Source organism: Pteropus vampyrus, unplaced genomic scaffold (assembly GCF_000151845.1).
Source record: "Pteropus vampyrus isolate Shadow unplaced genomic scaffold, Pvam_2.0 Scaffold200, whole genome shotgun sequence".
Classification (NCBI taxonomy): domain Eukaryota; kingdom Metazoa; phylum Chordata; class Mammalia; order Chiroptera; family Pteropodidae; genus Pteropus; species Pteropus vampyrus.
Window position 1 is genome coordinate 3,167,223 of NW_011888981.1, and position 21,433 is coordinate 3,188,655.

General features: G+C 31.5%; 1 protein-coding gene across 13 annotated transcripts in view; it reads right to left on the reverse strand.

The window, feature by feature from the left end:
• Window positions 1-21,433, reverse strand: part of BIRC6 (baculoviral IAP repeat containing 6) — a 190,377-nt gene that overhangs the window by 20,788 nt on the left and 148,156 nt on the right. For 11 of the 13 annotated variants that reach the window (XM_023537784.1, XM_023537786.1, XM_011372105.2 and 8 more), the window contains 3 exons: window positions 16,492-16,702; window positions 1,598-1,743; window positions 845-955 (listed from right to left, as the gene is read on the reverse strand). In XM_023537784.1, coding sequence (XP_023393552.1) covers window positions 845-955; window positions 1,598-1,743; window positions 16,492-16,702 — 468 coding nt within the window. Of the gene's footprint in view, window positions 1-844; window positions 956-1,597; window positions 1,744-4,337; window positions 4,511-16,491; window positions 16,703-21,433 lie in introns of those variants that run through there. The other 2 variants (XR_002783251.1, XR_002783252.1) reach the window with 2 other exon arrangements.

Consider the following 21,433-nt stretch of genomic DNA (forward strand, 5'->3'; position numbering starts at 1 on the left):
TGCCAAAAATGTTATAATCTTTCTGAATATCACTACATATTTCACCTCAATTCTTTCAATCTTAACATCTTTTAAAAAGACCTTTTCAAAGATCTGAGTGCTTTATCATTTTCATATATATTATCTCATGTGATTTTTATCACAAACCTGGGAGGAAAAGCTAAATGATTTATACTGAGGTTTCAAAGACGGTATGATAAACATTTGTATTATTTGACCCCTACTTTAGCATTCTTTTTAGTACAGTCTGGGCTGGTTTTGAAGGGTGGAAAAGAGCCACAGACATTAATAGTTAATAATGGTCATGGAAATTTGGAATTCTAGTGTGTGTTTATAGACTACCACCTTATGAGGGATGCTGATAAGAGCTTTTCATCAGTCTTGTCAAGAGTTTTGAAATGGTAAAAGCTACCAAGTGAACTACCTGTAACTACATTTTCCAAAGATAAATCTCATCGAATTCTAAAATGGTAACAGTAACATACTTATTAGCTCAAAGCCCCAGGTACTGGATGCCTCCCGGCCAGGACATAAAGAAATAGATAGGTAAAGAAAACAAACTTTCTGCCCATTTGCTAGAGATGTGGCTTTGGTTTCTGGGTTTCTAATGAATCATGATTTTCAAATATAACTATAAATGTATATGAATTCAAAAACATAAAAATATGATTAAAAATATGTGTGTGTACGTGTAAATATTATGTCTATATATAGTGTGTGAGAGAATGTAAATAATTCATGTTACAAGCAAGTTTTAAAATCTTTGATTTACTAGAACACATTTCAATAACACTATTAAAAAATGTGAAGACCTAAAGAAATGAAGATTAAAATTTCAACTTACCAAACTGTAATTTCTTCATAACAGCCACATATTTTTCTTCAAGTGATTTCAATACTGATAAAGGTTTGGGTTTCATGGCCACCTTCTTTGAATATTCACCTAGTTTTTTTTCTGTTATTTAATATTTCAAGGTAAACAACATAAGTATCCATTTTAGAAGATTAAAACAAAAAGCAATTAATCTCTAGAGTTCAAATTTTGAATTCTAAAAAATTACCAAACTTTATAGTCATCTTCCCACTGCACCATTTTAAGAATAAAAGATTTCTTTCTATTTCATAAATGTAACTTAATAAGGGTTAAAAATCTTCAACTTTAAAGCTTAAATTCTTAAAATGTTAATTAGGCAAAAACACCAGAAGTGACACAACCAATAATGCAGACTCATTTACATCTTCTGTTGCTATTATACGAAAATACCAATTTTTACTAAATCCTCACCCAATCTTAATGCATTTTCTATCTAATACAATGGCAATTTTCAATTTCATGGTCTTTAATAGAAAGAAAAGATAAATTTATGATGCTGTCAGCCTACTAAACTTAGTCTTAGCAATCATCCATTGCAGAGATAAATATTTTAGAATTACAGATTATTCATAATTAACTTGAAAACCTGACAGAACAAAACTTTTAGGTAAATGAACTTGCTTGAACACCATTAACATAGAGAGAAGAGAAAGGCAGTTTTCAATAAGTAAATGAACATCTTTGAATCAAAAGAAAAGTAGCATAAAAGGAATAGAATTGTACCTTGATTTGCTTGCCGCAAACTGGTAGTGGCTGCATAAACAATCTCAGCAGTCTTCTGGATGTCTGGTACCAAAAGAGTAAGTCCTTCTGGTTCTTGATCAGATGTATCTGGTTTTACTCCTGTTTTAACATTCTCCCTTTTAGATCTGAAAAAAAATTTTTAACATGGAAAAAATGGATAGAAAATTAAGACTGTAAGACTGAAAAATACTTCTATAAGTCAGTAACAGTGGTTAAAAATCAAAATGATAGTGTGCATAAAGGATAGTTTAATTCATTGTTGCTTTTGAAGCTATAAAATAATGCCTAGCTAATACAGTAAAGTTTTTGATAGGTTTACTCTTCAAATGCAAAAACAAACAAGAGATATAAACATTGTAGAAAAGGTCATACTGTACAAAGAACCAGATACCTGATATGTCCTTGAATCCATGCCTTTAAAAACACACTTATTGTAACTTTAAATACCTAGAAATAAAGAAATCACTTCTATATCTAAAAGTGGCAGGTGCCTATTCCCTGATTTGGGAATCAAAGAACCTTATGTAGTTTTAAATTTTCATCTTATTTACATTTCACTCAAAGTATATCATTTCCAAGAGGGGAAAAATATTCCAGGGTGAAATGTAGTTCACTATTAGATATCTTAACGTATGTGCTTCTATACAATGAATTTAATTTAAACATTAAGTTTTAGGGCATAAACATTTTAAAGATATTCTTCTGTTATTCCCTTCTCAGAGTACACCCAACCTTATATCAAATTGTGTATCATAACAGGATGTTACAGCAAGGTTTCAGTGTATAAGTTATCAAAATGTTTCTTTAAATTTTCTAGATAAATGCAGTAGTATTTTACTAAAGAATCACTGAAAATAACAACTAAAAATAAATTCTCTTGTCTCTATTTTAACTCTCAGCACGGTCACTCACATAATAAACATCATTACACTACTGCTTAGATACTAAAAATCTACATCTTTGTTAATTCATTAAGGAATTTAAAATAAACTGAAATCACATATAAATAAACATGTTTAAAATATTTATGCTAAAGTGTGGGCTAAACTATACATCACTTATTTTTCCAACTGTATACCTAACAACAAAAAGACTCAGCTATTATATTAAAACAGTATTTCACAAAGTGGGCATGGAGCCTTAGAGATTAAAGACTAACAGAAGACAGAAGAGTCCTTCACAAAATATTACGTTAATAATGTACAAGTGAACTGTTCTTTATCACAAAGACAAAACTCTGCTCATAAAATAAAAGGTAAATTAAGAAGAGCCACTCGGTGGGTAGCAAGAGCAGATGGATACAGTATTATGCATGTGTTTCAAATGGCTCCCATGGTGTGTAAAACAACTAGTAACCATAGATATATTTAACTATAAAGTACATACTACCTCACCTGGCAAGAGGGTTTAATTGAAGAGGTATGATGTGTCACTGGGTTATTGCCTTTTCTCCTATGCTCTCTTATCTTCCCTGAGGTATAACTAACAAGTCACAGAGAACACATGGCCAACTTCCCTTTGCCGCTGAGGAGGCACTTGAGAGATGTCATATTGTATAACATTTCAGTCATCAACTTCTGTGTGTTGGTATATATGAACATGTATGTTTGTATACATATGTAAGGAGAATATAATGAATGTTTTAAGATTGAAATAGCAGACATTTTTATTGCTAGAAACAAGATAGTACACCTTTTATAGTTATGAAAAAAAGTTGAGACTACAGTTTAATAAAGATATGATTCTGGTAGACAAGCTCAGATTTTCAACTATAGCTATTCACAGTAAGTATCACACACTGCGAGTCAAGAAAAGTATATAAGCTGCTTGACAGTACTCCTTTTGAATTTAAAAGGACTCTCTCTCCCCCATTAGAAATAATTCTCTATCTTACTCCAGGGCTCAAAAATTTCTTAATAGGGCCACTAAATCTTAATGGGAAAACAACAGTAAGCAATTTGAAAAACCAGAAGAATTATGGCTATAGCTGTAAAAGATGGTTTCCTAAACTCTATCAATCAGTTGATCCACTGTATTCTCAAAAACAGATTTCACTTAAAGAAACACATCTTGCCAAGCAGAGAAGAAAGATATGGGAGTAAAGCTCATTTTTCCAGAATTAAGTATTTTCACCTTGAAGAAATAAGAACCTCCAGCTTGGAGAGTAAACTGCATCAATGCAATTTAAGTCAAGTTACCCTGGAAAACTACTGATTCTGAATTTCAAGCCTTATACATGAATACCTATTTCTTAATTCCAGTTTTTAAAAAATTAGTAGTAAAAGAAATCCCTATTATTAAAATAGTTAGGATGATAATTTTATATTAACAGCAAAATAAAATATGAAAAAGTGCAAAAATCCCCAGAAGTTTAAAAAATATTTTTTTTATACTAAACGAGTAAAAGAAATGATCACATACATCTCATATTGAAGACAATGGTTCAATTATAAAGCAGATATATCTTAAAACTTTACATCAGGTTCTAATGAGAAATTTTTAAGTGAAAAGTCTTTTTCGACAAAAACATAGAGAAAAAAAGATATTCTCCAAAAAGTGAGAGTATTTCAAATATATGAAGAACACACACTACCTGCCTAATGATGACTACAGCTAGTCATTGTCTGACATTAAACTACAACCAGCAGTCTCTTTCCTATAAAAGTTGCAGGTTACTGTCAACCCATATGTAGGCCCAGCTCATGAAAAAAGGCCATACCTTAGCTCACATCCTGAAGTCTGTGTGAAAAGCTATTTGAGTTCAAGGCACCTAGCTGGAAGTAGGTCTTTGAGACTGACAATGGATCCAACATGGTAAAAGCAATCAGCGACGGCCGCTACCATGGTATCCGCTGCTTTGTGCATACGTTGAATCTGGTTGTGATCACTGCCCTGAAGAAATATGAGGAATCAACTGAAGTTTCTACTATTGCACAGAATTATCTGCAAACATTTTCCACTATGCTGTGAATTTCAACTAAACAGCTAACAAATTAAGCATATTTTGGCTCTGTGACATATAATCTGAACTAGGATGTGAGCAAAATGGGCAAATGTTTTTTTGTGTGTGTGTAAAAACAAAAGAAAAAAAAACAAAACTTAACATATAGTTATAATGAACTGCCTCTGCTAATACTACCACTCAAATTAAGTTGGATATTCATTCATAAGACTAAATACAAAACATCAAAATTATGTTCTTTTATTATCTATAATCTGAAAACAGCTTAATATAGCTATTTTCTTGGTAGAATATTTAAAGAGATCACTTCAACCCCTGCACTCCTAATTCTAAAGTCAAAACTATCACACAGTTGAAATAAACATTTAAAAAGCAGAGCCATGTTGAAGAAGTAATCTGGAGACTACACACTAAAACATCCAGATTTTGAACTAGTAAGAATTAGCATCTTAGAGAAAGATTCTCAACTATAAGAGAAAGAAACTTCTACATTTACCTATGAAACAACGTGTCATCTCGTACTCCACAGTTCTAAAGCTCTTTGCTAGGAATTATAGTTGAAAACAAATTAAGATTAAAAGCAAGCAGAAAAAAATTTTTCAAAAATATTAGTATGGAGAATTATTTGCTTCTAATGTCTCCAGAACACATGAAAATGGTTCTTAAAATGTACCGTTAATTAGAGCAAAAATCTCTGTAAAATTAATGTTTTCTGCAATTAGTTTAAAGCTTAGTTTAAAACTCTTGATTCTCTTTTATTTTTACTCTTAAACTTTTTTTTAAAAACTGCCAGTTTTAGTTTCCAATATTATTTAAGTGAAAGTTGAAAATCAAATCTTCCTTGGGAAGCATAAATTAGCAGTATGAGAAGAAAATATTTGAGATAGAGGTATGATAAGACTTTAAAAATAAAAACATAATTTCTAGATTAGATAAAATATAATCTTTAGGTAAGAGTAAACATCATAAGACAAAATGAAGGTTCTGTGTGCAATTGAGGAATAGGGTTGCCTCAAATATGCTTCAACAACAGGCAAGCCATCTGAGGCACAGAAGATATTAAAATAAATGTTGGCATTGCTGTTTCCATCATCAAGTAAAAGGTTTATAACAACTGAATTTGTTCAAGGTCATCCAAAAATGAAACTTAAAAAATATAAATGGTTACAACAAATGCTTCTTGGCTAAAAAACTAGGCTTTTTTCATTCTGTAGGTCTGAAAGGCAGAGGAAAAAGAAATTAAACTAGGAAAAGTTTTTCCAATGAAAATAAAGTAGGAGGACTGGAACTGAGGAACTAGCTTAAGGGAGTTAAAATAAGGGTTTAATAGAAAATATGCCTTTTAAGAAGTAGGTCAACTAATCTTATTGCTTAGCTAGATAAAAAGAAATTGGGTGTTTCTACAAAATAATACTATTTTAAAATAAGATGAACTTCGTTGTACCAGGGAAGATGCTTTGAGATAGCTAAGGTAATAAAGGACATTTGCTTTAATGCTATTAAAGTTCATGATAGTCATTTGTGTCATGTCCTTATTATCAATTAAAACTATGTGACTGACAGCAAGTCTTTCAAATTATTAGTGAAACTATCAAATACTAAATATGATTATCTGCCTACTAGAGTCTATCAAGAAAAGTCTGCATAGAAGATCAAAGACAAAATAATTGCCTCTGTTCCTGGTCCAAGGAAGCTATGAAGTATCACACTTATTTAAAAGTGAAGCCAAACTATTATGGCTGTAGTTTGACCTAATGTTGAGATAACACAAGTTGAGATAACAATGGCCAGCAGGAGATGAATTTCACTGGGGCTGGTATGTAAAAGTTAAGGGTCACATCTTCACAGTGTGATTATTTTGTAGGTAATAGAATGAATTTCCATACTAGGCAATTATATTTCAATTCAAGTGGAAATCATAAATACGTAAAAATCTAAAGTGTTTTGTTACGTGACCCATGCCACAAATCCCTTTAACACTTGAGGTAACTGAGAGTTGCTTTCAAGTTCTTTAAGAGTCTAAAACAGAATGTTGATCAGTAACTGGTCATAAATAGGAGGGAGTGTTTTGCTTATTCTTTAAATATCAAGTACTACTAATATAGAAACTTTAATTTCTTTTTGACAAGAGTGTTAAAAATATTAGAAATATAAGGTATATTAAGATAATAAAATCAGGAGATGAAAAACAAAGTATATAGGGTGGGTAGGGGAGAGGCTTCTTTTAGCAACAGTCAAAATAATTTTATCACCAACACATTGCCTTAAGCCACAACACACGGTGAGGCTCAGTTTACTTTAGTAATCCAGTAAGTATTACTCAGGTACAACTCAAATGCTATGTACACCTAATGAAATATGCTGCCTTTTAATATCCCATCATAGTGCTAACTTAAAAATTCTGCAGGGGAATGAAAAAAAGATGAGTAAAAAGAAACATCAGAAAAAAAAAAAACTATAGCATCTTCATTATTGTATATACTTCTATAATTATCAAAACCAAATTTCTCAATTAAAAATAATTATACTTTATTGTCGATATTAAAAAAAATTTTTAGATAGCCTAAATATCCAAAGCTAGCTCAGAAACAAGTCCACCTCCCTCAAATCAAATTGGTTTTGGAAGTTAAGTTTAATTTAGTAAATAAATATATTTGATTAGGACATTAGAAAACCTGAGTCTTTATCACAGCTCTACCACTAAGCATCAGAGAACCTGGAACAAATCATAGTACTTATGGACCTTGTTTTTATAAAAAGAGAGATCTAAACTATCTGAACTTAAAGAGAGTCCCTTACAGCTCTAAAAACCTATAGATAATATCTGACAGGTTACTTATTATAATGTGCCCAGAAAGATTTGTTATTAACTAAGTCTTACTTAAACAAGAGACTTCAAATTCAACAATTAAGATTGTTCGAGATTTTGTCTGAGTAAAAAGTTTCCTCAAACATAAAGCGTATCTGATGCAATTCAATAAGAAATAATCATCTTATATTGATAAGTTTTGCTATTGAGGTAGAAGTATTAAGTCAATTTATAATTTTTAAAGTTTTTATTTATTAATCATTTAAATAATAGAATAACTTGTATTTTCGCATTTGATCAAAGCATTTTTCAGACACCAGCTAATAAGGCTCAAGTATAGCCATTATATAAGCACAAACCCTAAATGATCAATGAATTGTTTTGGTAAGAGACAGCAATGGTGTATAAAAACAGAACTATCTGGCCTATACGTCACACGACTTGTCCTTACAAATACTGTTTTCAATAATGAACATCACAGGCATCAGGAGACTGGGGAGCTAAATCCCAGATTTATTACCTATTAGTAAGTTTTAGATGTTAAACTCTAAGTAATACTTTTATTCTCTATCAAATAATAATAAATATTTCTTACCTACTACATATAACAGGAAAAACTGATAACACACACCTAAGAAATTTTCAAACTGTATATTCTATACAACAGTCAGGATTATAATATTACCATCTTACATTTTCTATGTAAACATATGCTACTACATATTTGTTACAACAACTACAATTTAAAAGTTTGACTTATTCTCAAGAAACAAGACGGGAAATCAATAAAAACAGAGTTGGGAACATAAATACTATACTAAGCAAAATTATTTCCAATTGGCAGAATAAAAGAAATGCAAGAAATGCTTTTGTCTTCTATCTGCCCAAGTCATCAATCTCACAGTTATAAAAATTCATTTTCACCAGATGTTGATTCTTCATAATTGGTATAAAATTAAGTGGTAGTGGTTTTGGACTTACACATCAATAAACATCTAACAACAGGCTGTCTTTGGCAAACATGTAACACAGCTTACACCTCATACACCCTTTACCTTCTACTTTTGATATTCTGCTTTCTCATTCTAGCATGCGTTCCCTCCTCTCCACCTCTTTACTTTTCTCTTTTGGCCCAAGTGAACTATTCCTTCCTACTTCTTATAGGCCTAAAAATTAAAATTATTAAACACAAAAATCATTAAATTATAAAATTTTAAAAAGCCAAAAATTAAGACTATTTGGAGAAAATAAATGAGAAATCAGTAATAAATTTTTCAAACACTAGCCAAGGGAGTGAATTACACTTAGAGTATAAGTCCTTCATGGATGAATATTTAACTCTTTGTTCTTTGTAAGTGCCTAGTAGACAAGCAAAAGAAATAAGAACAGGTTTTTATTATTTTGGAAGTCCTTTGCTCTTCCTGTTGAAGTGACTACTAAGGTGGCCTCTGAATAATTTCTCTGAAGTAAATAAAACTACCTAATATTATTGAGGTAAACACAAGTTAAATAGAACCAATATTTATGGTTTAATCGACCATTTTCCTCATTTTTGTTCAAACTATTATAAAAAATTTTAATTGGACAAGAAAAAAGTAAAAAATTTCCTGTGAAGCATCCTGAAATGCTCCAAATCTTTTTAAGTTTTAAGTGATAGAGGATGGTAGGAAATTGTCTAAGTATAAAATTACATTTAACTTTACAGGTACAGTTAAGGTACGTTTTCAAATGCTATAAGACTAATGTACAATATGTCATATACATCTTTTAAAGAGTCCTCCCACAATGAATCATGATGTTTATGTGTTTCAGGGAAAAGTCAGAAAGTGGTGAATGCAAAATTCTCAATTTTCAAGTTATACACTTTTGCCTAGCCTTTCATACTTTCAAAAGGATATTCTCCTTGATTTATCTTAATCTAAATGCTTACTAACTAACAATCACCAACAGCAACATTAGTTTGTTTAAGTTAATGGTTAGACTCAAATTAACTCTAAGCAGTTATTACTAAATGTGAATAATAAATCTTGAAAAGATTTATTAGGAGAGGTGGTAGACAATAAAAACAGAATCATGAATAAAACATTCTTGTGACACCATGGACAGACCTAGAGGGTATTATGCTAAGTGAAATAAGTCAGACAGAGAAAAGACAAATACAATTATCATCTCACTTATACTTGCAATCTAAAGAACGAAATAAATAAACAAACAAAATAGAAACAGACTCACAGATACCAAGGATAAACTGATGGTTGCCAGATGGGAGGGGAGTTGAGGGGCTGGGTGAAAAAGGTGAAGGGATTAAGAAGTACAAATTGGTAATTACAAAATAGTCATGGGGATATAATGTACAGCACAGAGAATAATAGTTAATAGTATTGTAATACCTATGTATACTGCTAGGTGGGTACTAATCAGGGGATAACTTCATAAATTATATAATTGTCTAACCTCTATGCTGTACACCTAAAACTAATATAATATTGAATGTCAATTGTAATTGAAAAATAAGTACATAAAGAATAAATTTAAAAAATATTATCGTCATTAGGAAGTTCTTAATGTAATTTGCAGATTTAACTACTGCCTAAGGACCCTAAGGATCTTCTAAAAGACAGACTAAATCACAGTAAATCACTTCTAGTTGCCACTCTGCCATGTCAACAGGTTAATCTATCAGATAAGCAAAGAAATATGAACTAGTACTTGAATAATGCTCTGGTTTACACTAAATACCAACCCCATCAGAGTACTACAATTATCAGTCACCAAACTAATCCTCACCAATAGGGATTCATTTCATAATTAATTAAACCAATAATCGTGTCATAATTAAAGTATAATTAAGGTTTAACTGAGGGAAATTAGCAATGCCCCAGAGTCTACTGTTTCAAAATTAAAACTCGGAAGCTACTTTTCAGATGTGTGTGCATTGATATAAATGTGCATAGTTATATATGGCATATATTATTATATATAATAGCAAAAACTCAGTAGTAATTATAGAACTACCAGGCATAAAAGGCATTCCCATGGTGTTTGTACCACTATGTCATCTCAGGTACCTCCTCTAAGCAGTTATTCTTACTGAAGCCTGTAGATGTATAGAAAGTTTGTCTGCAATATTGATTATACTTAGTTTACTCCCCAGCAGACCGCCCAAAAGTAAGTATGGTATAGAATGCAACCCAACTAATACATATCCTATGCACTCCTCCTTCACCCAAGAATTATCTGAGTTATCCTTCATTAAAATACAAGTGCCCCATCGAAAGTTTAAAGAGTCATGTCCTTCTTTGTATAAATTATAATAATCCATATTCAGGGAAGTATTCTGAAATAAGAGGTCTGCCTTGAAGAAAAAGTGCAAAACTCTGGAAGAACAAGACAAACCTAGTTAGAAGGTGCTTCATCTAGACAGAGGGCCACAAGAGGGCACTGGGTATGTTAGTGAGCCAGGTGAAGGGAAAAATAAAAAGAAAAAGAAACATGTTAAGTTAAAACTCAGTTATTTTTGTAAAACTTTAAGGTGAGGATGAGAACCGGAATACCACTCTATATTGTAGCCATATGTAAGTACAAAAGCTAGGCTACTCTGGCTGTCTGCTTAGTTTCTCCCAATTAACTACAGATTAAAAAGGAGAAAGTATGATGGTTAATGGACATTTTCTTACTTCTTTTTCTATATTGTTATTTTGTATTTGTAAAACACATCTATTAGAGGACTTGAAGCATATTCTATTAAAGTGTTTCCCAAAGTATGAGAAGACATTAAGTGGTGATTAGATATGCTTTTAGACAAATGAACTGCATAGTGAGAAGGCTAGTCCCTTTCCAATGAAAAGAAAGGTCTCGGTATGCCTTTGGCAATTCGTTAGCCTTTGCTAAATCATCCAGAAAACAGGTCTGAAGTCAAAGATTGTTTTTTTATTTTAATTTACTCACTTTTATACTTATCTTCTATTTATGACAAATGATACTGGTTCTTTTGATTTGGCAGGATTTTAAAGTTTCTTCTTTAAATAAAAAAAATTTTTTTAAAAAGTTGATCTAAAGAAGATTCTAACGGTAGCATAGGTGATGTAAGATCTGAAAGGTCTTCCTCTTAAATGCTGAGGCTCTGCACTTGGATGAGGAATTTCTACCAAGAAAATTTTCTTTCAGTTTTCAAACATGAAAACTGGCTTATTTAATCAGATTAATAAAATCCCATTATTACATGAATACTCTTTTTAGATTTGGATGAATTTTAGTTTAGAATATAGGCAAAAGTCTCCAGAAAAATTTTATCTAAAACCGACCTATTATACAAGTTATCCACATCTACAACTTTAGCTGGATAACAGCTTTAAGAAAATAGTAATGGAATATATGAATATGTATATAGCCTCACTCTGTTATTCCTGAACCTTAATATGAAAGACTCTCTGCTAATGACTCTGAGCCTTTGTTAAGCCAACAGATGATAGTTTTCTGCCTAACTGGGTCAGTAAAATAACCTAGTAGAAACAGTTTTGGGAAACTTCTGTCTAGGATTAGACTTCAGATTTTATATGTGAACAAAGGAAACCATGCCCCCAGAACCATTTATGCTATAGCACTTATATGTATTAGAGATACCTACGGATACATGTGTAGTTGCCAATATTAACACAGGCAGAATAATCAGTTAATAAATGATTTAAAGCTTGAGTTACGTGATTGTTTTTTTAAGTCAAACAAACATCTGGAACACTGAATGTATTTCTAACTAGAAACTAACTTTCTATGAAGTCCATAATACAAGTGCAAGAATGCTAATGACCTCAAATCCTGTCCCCAGAAATGAAAGGATGGAGAGAGGTCACATACAGCTCTACTGCTGAGATGGAAAGGATGAAAATCTCTTCCATGGCAGTTTAGTCTCTCATCCCAGCTTCCAAACTCAACCATTAAGCTACACTGCAAGATAATCTTTTTATAAGGCGAATCTGATCAATCTCTGAAAACTTTTCAGGGGCTCATCACCACATTTAAGAGTTAAGTAATTGTAATACACCCCGCTTCATCTTCTAGCTCCTCCTTTCCTCTCCAGCCTCATCTCCCACCCACATGATACACAAGCACACCAAACTTGTTTAGGTTTCCTTCAATATGTGATGCTTTCTTTCACTGCTAACATTATTCCCACTGCCTGGTACACCAGCTCCCTGCTCCTCATTTAGCTAAGTCCTACTTAATCTATAAGCATCCAAATCTGGGTTGATTCTCCAGTAATGTCTTATACTTTTAATATACCACACACTATGTTAATAAAACTGTCTGTTTCCACCATTTGTTAGTATCTTAGAAAAATGATCCAATTTTCTTGTTATGCTCCCATGAAAATTCAATAAACATCTGTTAAATGACAAATCAGTCATGCTCTTATGATCGGCCAGATCTCACCTATCTAAATATAATCACAAATTTCTAGTGCACAAATTAGATAAAAGCAAGGTACATGATCTGCCTTTTCAGCTTCTTAATGAAATGATAGCTTTCTATTTCCTCTTACAGAAGGCTTCAGGCATGGGGGAGTCAGATAGATATTCTTTACTCTTTGAATTTTGAGATCCAAATTAGTTGGGTTTAAGCACTAGCCTTTTGAGATCCAAATTAGTTGGGTTTAGGCACTAGCCTCATGATAGAATTATCTCAATTAGGTTTTTCCCACCAGCAAAAGTAAATTTCTCCTTTGCATTTGGGCAAAACATTTTAATTTCTCTCATCAAAAAAAGATAAAAATTGAAGAAATAATTTCAATGAAAATCATTATATGTAACCACAATCATCATATAGAGATCTGCAGAGTACGTAGTAGATCTTCTTTATCTAAGATGACCAAAGAGTTAAACATATTGAACTTCATTTGAAGGAAAAAAACTTGCATGCCTTTTGTGTATGCTTGGTTAATAATAAAAAGTAACAAATGAGAAATACGTTAACAAAAAGAAAAAAATAAGGCAATAAGGTATATGAACATAATTAGTAAACTAGTACTTGCTGTCTTACTTTAAAAAAAAAAAAATCCCAATACTATATAGGTGTATTCCTCTTACATTTCTTACGAATTAGTAAGTGTGAAGACAAAAATAGTGTAAAAATGTTCTCTGGCGTACACCTACAAAATTATTTTTAAATCATAACTCAAGACCCTGATAAAGCACTAAAACATATTCTGTAAATGGCATATAAATAGAACATGCTTGCCTTGACCATTCTCTTCTAGTATTCTGGGGTTTTAAAAAAAAATACAGTTGGAAATGGGGCAAGTGTGTGGAGGAAAAGGGGAAGCTTTGCACTTTGAATCAGTGTTAAAATTGACTTAGGTCAATATCTGAGGGTATAAACTCGATAGGAAATTAGATTAGATTGTTTGTGATGAAAATATGAAAAGAAAATATCTTAAGTCTTGACAGGTTGGAAAAGAGCAGATTTTATACTCTGTGAGGTGGAAAATGAATTCTCAATGTTCAAAACCTTGAAAGTAAAGTAGGGATGTTATATCATGTATGTCTTTGCTGATTTTCTTTTTCTAACAGAGGGTGAATCATATAAGAGATATCATGAGGGATCATCACTAAGATGCATAATTAAATCCTAATAACAAAACTCACTAGTAGTGTTTCTTCATCAGTAAAATAAAATTATGGTTAAAAAGTTATTGCATAGAAATCATCATAAAGATAAAACAATAGAAATGAAATGAGCTATATGCAGTCATTATAATCTTTACATGCATGTTTTGTTGGTACAAAATTTAAAAGTTTAAACTGTCAGTTTTTTCTTATTGAAGGAAAGAATATGAAGAATAATTTTTTCCAGGTAACCAAGAAAAAAAATAAAGAGCTCCAGTTAAATAAAACTCAGTTAATACTGTATAAATTAGTACATTTATACAGAAGTCAAGTTTACTTTTTAAAAATTTATAATGCATATGTTATATGAACAGAAAATATATTAACTTAAGAAAAGCAATGAAAAAGGCACTCTAGGAGCAAAACTTTCATTTACTGTAATAAGCATCTTCTATAACTACCTTAGGATTCAATACAGTAGAATTACATTTTTATAGGATCCAACAAATTACAGCATAAGGAAATATGTAGTACAAAGAAAGTTATTCTGATTTTAATGCTATTATTTTGACCTTTATAACACCACAAATCTGTGATATTATTTTCAACCAAATCGATAATTATAACAACATTTAAAATCTTTACATAATTTTTCATCTAAGAAATAAAATTGTCCTGGGGGAAAACACTCAAGGTTTCATAAATTTTTAATTTTCAGTTATAAACTAGTACACTATATCTCAAAACACAGAAATATAAGGTATAGGAATGCAGGGCAAGATTCCACCTAAAAACTCACGAGGGAAATTTCAAAGCTCTCTATATATTATTGCTTTATTAAAAACTATATGTTTATTTTATAAGAGTAAGAAACACAGATGGCGAGGGCTTTCATCAGACATTTCTCAATGAGACATTAGCTCAATTAGAAAATTAGACCTTCAGTTCATTTATGACACTACACTTCTTTAATATAATTACACTGGCTGCCTAGGTTACTGTTTGAAAGATGTTTTTGCTACACGGAAGGATGGGACTAAACATAATATTATTCTCTACAGCAGAAAAAAAATCTCACACTATTGAAGAAATATAGCTTTACATTTTGCTCCTCTAAAAGAGTAGCATGAAATCTACGGCCACGCCACCCTGAACAAGCCCGATTCCGTGTGATCTTGGAAGCTAAGCGGAGCGGGGCGGGGCCTGGTTAGTACGTGGATGGGAGACCACCTAGGAAGACCAGGCGCTGTAAGCGTAAAAAATAAATAAATAAGGGATTGTAAACTGACAAAGTCTTTGCAATCTGTGAGGTCAACCAAGGGCTGCCTCACCTGAAAAAAAAGAAAAAAAAAAAAAAGAGTAGCATGAACCTATAGCTTTCTGTATCTCCAACAACTGGCTCTTCTTTAATCTCTTCTCTAATTTACTATTCTTACTGTCTTGGCAGTGAGCCACTAGTTTTTAAAGCGATAATAACCATAAGTTAATGGAGTGAAGATTATCTACAAAGTTGATTTCTCTCTGAAAGGTGAAAACTGACAAAAACTGTTCCCCCAATGAGCAGTTCTCTGCTATTATTTGACATATATTGTATTTGTCAAGTTTTAGGTTCTTGAAAAATAAGTAAGAATAGGTAAACAAATATATTACGATAACAAAGATCATTAATTGACTAAAAAGACAACTGACAAAGGAATAAATTTCCATTGACAGTATAAATGCTCTAAAAATCAAAATTAGGCCACCTTTAAGTAAAACTGAACAAATTCTAAGGGAAAGGAAAAGGTTTACCAGGTTATTTTAAGAATTTTTGATAACAACCCAGCATCTAAGTGTGGTATAAACTTAAACCAAAGATTCATGTAAAAATTCAATTTTCCATGAAGATAAATACTAATTTTATCGTAACGCCAAGAAATAAATACTAAATACTGACTTCTAAAAAAGGTTATAGCATGAATTATAACACATGTATCAAAATGAAACAGGGGCAATCCATAATCCCAACAATGTCACTTCTATGAATCTATTCTGCAGATTTCTACAAGCCCCAAAAGATGTGTCTGAGGTTGTTATAAATTGGAAATAACCCAGATATCCACTAATAGATAAGTTATATAAAGTACAGCATCTATATACAATGCATAGTTAGAAGAATTAAGAACAATGTCAGAAATATGTATTTACTAACACTGAAAGGTGTCTTTGATCTCAATACTGAACAAAACCAGCATCTATCTGTTTAATAGGTACAATGTACCAGTATTTAAAAAAAACTCCATACGTATAGCTAAAAGATCACACAGGGAGATATTGGATAAGCCAATGTGAATAAACATTTCTGAGTATATGATTTGGTGGATACTTGTTCTTTGTAGTTTTATATACTGCTTGTGTGTATATGTGTTTAATCTGCATATATCATTTTAAAAACACACTCAAAGCTATTTTTAAAAGATTATTAGAGGCAAACACAAGACAAATGAATAAAGTATAGTACCTCAAACGGTTGGTGTAGGTATCAACACAGGTCTTCATTTTGGCTAATAATGTACCAACAGAAGTTTGACCCTCTGACTGTTCTTCTTCCTCCTCACCATTCTCTGTAGAAAGAGGCAACAAAAGTGGCACCATGGACGTACAAGAAGCGATGGCCCGGAGCAATTCCAGCAAAGCTCGATAGAGTGGCACATGTCTTGCCATGTCGAGAACTATAAGAAGAAGGGAAAAGCATAAAATGAGAACATGTGCAATATAGAAATTCACAGCAATGTAGCTTCTACTTGGATCTTAAGATAAACTGGTTAGTTGGTAAATAAACTAATACAGATGTTTATGAAGTTCCAATGTACAAAATATAATAATAGGCACTTTTGGAGAATAAAATGAGTTAGGGAAAGAGCAATTAATGTAATTAAGTAACTATCCAGTTATACTACACATAAAAATGATTAAATAGCCCAGATACTACATTATGAAAATAAGTACGCTTATTACTATGAAGTAGAAATATATTTTAAAAATTAAATTGAAATGATGAAGCCACTCTATCTTAGCTAAAACAGAATGATATGACTGGTTTATTAATAGTATGTTTCAACAAATCAACTTGATAGGAAAAAAGTTGACTATGCTAACTTTTAATTAGCAGGTAGAAGTCAAATGAAATTTTTTCTTAAAACCACAGGCTTCTCAGAATGAATTCCCTACTCTAAGAACATATATTGCTTCTAAAAGATGTTTTGTTAGGTTTTCTAGCTTTCTTCCAATGGGAATTTACATTTTCTGTGAATTGTGGGAGATAAAGACCTAACAACTTTTTTCTAATATCAGTTACCAAACAGTTATTTCATAAACATTAGTTATGTTAGTTATTCCATAAATATTCACTGCTAGAAATCCAGCAGTAAAGAAAACAAACAAAAATCCTTGCCCTCATGTAGCTTACATCCTAGGTAGAGGACAAATGAGTAAAAATGCTCAGGGCTAGTAAGTACTCTGCTACAAAGAAGATTGAAACAGAAAAGGAGAATTGGAGGAATTGCTTCAATGCCCACAGACAATACAAAGATTAGAGTATAGTGGGTGGGAGATGAGGAATCCTGGACTTTATGTGGCAACTGATTAAAAGGATACAGGGTTTAATAAAAATTGTTCCAATTGTCTGATGACAAATAGGCTGTTCAGAGTGATGGAAGAATAGGCCCTCATTTCACACCTTCCAATAATTATGTAGAAGACAGTGATAGGAAAGTATGACTACCCATTATTTCCTTGCTTACTGGAAATTTTACCCTCCATCTTTATCATATATAAAATTTCTATACATACTTGATTATATTTAAAGCTTCTTCTGCAACCTATGATCTAATGTTGCTAGTTACCATAATTTTATAGTATAACACAGTATACTATAGTTTTCAAAAAAATACAAGTTAAAACCCAAAGTTACTAATTGAGAGACATAAAACATATTAATACTTGTGAGGATATGGAAAAGCTACTTACGTAGACAGGTAAATATGAACACTAATAACCAATTTAATATTATTTAAAATGCTGATATTCTATGACTTAGCAATATCACTGTTACTAAGTACCTATAAACAAGGATGATCAATATAATACTGTTTTCAATAATGAAAGTTGGAAGCAACCTAAGACCAATCAATTAAAGGGCTAAATACACCATGACATATTCAAATGATTCTATCCTATATATCATTTAAAAATCAAGATCTAGCTCCTACATCTATAATTGAGTGAAATAACTTGCAAAAAAATACATGATGATGACATTTATGCAAAGTCTCAATTATTATTTTTTATGGCTGGGAACTATGTAGGAATACTTAAACTAAAAAGATGAATTTCTAAACATTAATTTTACGTACATGAGTAAAATCTCAAATCGATTATCCTGACAAATAGTAAAAACATTCTTGATGAGGCTATAGTCTCTTCTGACAATTTTTCTTTCTCCACTATCACTTTGGTATATACATCTAATCCTTTTCCTATATGATGACATTTCTGTGTGTGTATTATTCTTTGGAGAAGGCATTATTATCCCTACTATGTATATGAAAAATTAAGATTTAGCAAGTTGCACAGCAGCTAAGTAGAAGACAGCAAGACCAACACTGACATCTAGATACATCTAACTCGGGAGCTTTTTCATTGTATTGCAATGCTTCCTGAGTTATCCAGTATGGTAAACACTGGCCACATATGACTATTTAAATATAACTAAAATGTAAAAAAAAAAAATTTTTGATTCTGTTCCTTGACTGTACCAGTCCGATTTCAAGTGACCAACAGCCACATGAGTCCATACTGAACAGCACAGATACAGTATGTTTGTTTCTATCATAGCAAAAAAATTCTCCTGGATAGTATCATCTTCAAGAGCCAATTTCCTTGTATTCTGTTTACATATACGAACCATGAAAAGTATATGGGTATGGGCTCTATTCAAAGAGATAGGTCTTTCTCCAGGGGTTGTAGGTGTCATATAGCCAACATCACTATGATTAAAAGAAACAATCTCTACACTATATTCAAAATAGCATAAATACTTTATTTCAGGTTTATTTCAAAACAAGGGGTACATACACATACTGGATATAATTGTATAGATATAGAATGCCAAAACTGTTAACCATAAACTAGTAATGGTAGCTTCCTGTAGAGAGAAGAACTAGAGTTTTGAGGGGCAATGTTAGGGTGAATTAATTTTCATCATATACTTGTTAGAACTGTTTTATAATGGTTTATCAGAGTATCTGGTATGCTATTAATATTTTAGAGAATATAATTTAGTAATTAATATATCATAGTAACTTGATAACATGTAAACAATTTAAAGAACTTAAGATTTCTCAAGCTAGCATGTGATATTCAAGGGACTGGAATAAAGTGGCTTACGACTTGAAAAAAAAACGAGAACTTAAGATTTAAAGAACTTAAGGTATAAAAACATACACAAAAGAAATTAAGCTATACTCTTGTCCTAGTTAAAAAAAAAAAAAAGCAGCAGACATTATATATTTTTCCTAGTTAAAATCTTAAAAATTAATCAGCCTTCTATATAAAAAAGACAATACTTAGTGTTTTAGTGTGTTCTTTAAGGGGTGGGTAGAGTTTTGTTTTCTAACGTTATCAAACAATGTATAATTACAGCCTTTCCTCAGAATTTTTCCTTATATTCTCTTGAATGGAGTTTTATGAATGCAATTTGTTTCATATTACAGTACTGTCTCCAAATAATCTATAGTTCACTGTTCTGCAACAGTCTATTGCCAGAAAAATTAAAATCCAACACAACAAAGCATGGCTTTTATAATTAGTAACATATTCTTACATTAACATAAATTATGTGCTGAATCACACATTAATGTGACTATTATATATACACAAAAACTGTCTTAGAGGTTTAATAATAGATACTTTGCCAGGATAACAAATCAATGGGAACAATTAAAATGAACATCAAGTTTGTTCTTACAACAAAATAACTGAGGAACTATTGTGTTCTTATTAGAAGACAATAACCCTGAAGAATTATACCTAAAATGCCCTAATATACGAACTATTTGATCCAAAGAATATGAAGAAATAATTTGATAGAGGAAATTTTAAATGAAATGAAAAAACACATCTCCAAATGAAATAACATTAGCTGCCTATTGGCAATTTTTAAGGATAAAGGTATAAATCACAGTACTCAGATATCTAATCCCCAAATGAAAATAGCAACTGTAAACAGTGTGGTGAGTTTCCTTGCTAAAATTGAAAGACAACTAAAAAATTGAGGAAATGGCTCCTATGTTATCAGCAACTCAATGAAACCAGATACTAATTTTAGAAGTAATCCCCCTATAAATATAGCCTCATGTAAAAATGTAGATAAATTTAGATAATGTAAATGGCATGCAAATTTAATTAGGAACAGTAATCAATGGTACTTAATTGAAAGTACTATAAAATTTTACTGTTTCAAAGATAATTAATAATAGTGATTATGATAATAATAGCAGCTAACACAGAGAGCCCAGGTGCAGGAACTATACATACATTAACTAACTTAATTCTCAAAATCCTATGAGGTAGGTATTATCTTCATTTTCCACATGAAGAAAGTAAAGCTCAGAAAAGATGAAAAACTTGCTTAAGCTCCATAATCAGTGAAGTGAAGAGGGCAGGATGCATATGTAGTCATCCAACTCTGAGGTCCAAGCCCTTAGCCACTAAAATACAATGCCACTCAAAGGGTATCAGCCAACTGATTCTAAAATTTATATGGGAAGGCCAAATACCCAGAACAGCCAATACAATACTGAAGAAGAATAATGTTAAAGGACTATTAATACCAGACTTAAAGACTTAGTATCAAGCTACAATAATCAAGACCATGTACTACTGTCAAAAAAATACATCGATGGAACAAAAATGGTAACAAAAATCGGTGCATAAAGCTTTCTAGCAGCTTTACTCATAATGGTTATATACTGTATGGTTCCAACACTATAACATTCCAGAAAAGGAAAAACTGAGGAGCCAATAAAAAGATGAGCGGTTACTAGAGGTTTTGGGGGAAAGAGAGGGAGGCTGGATGAATATGTAGAACACAGGGAATTTCTTAGAGCAGTGAAAATATTCTGTATGGTACTGTAATGGTCAAATGCATGACACTATGCATTTGTAAAAACCCACAGAATTGTACAATGCCAAGAGTGAACCCTAATATGAACTATTTAGTTAGAAATAATGTATCACTATTAGTTCAACTGTAACATGTACCACACTAATACAAGAACAAAAGGATACTACCAGCAGGAGAGAGAAGGGGGAATTCTGTACTATCTGCTTAATTTTCTGTAAACCTAATACTGCTTTAAAAAATAGTCTATTGATTTAAAAACTACATAAAATTATAGTAT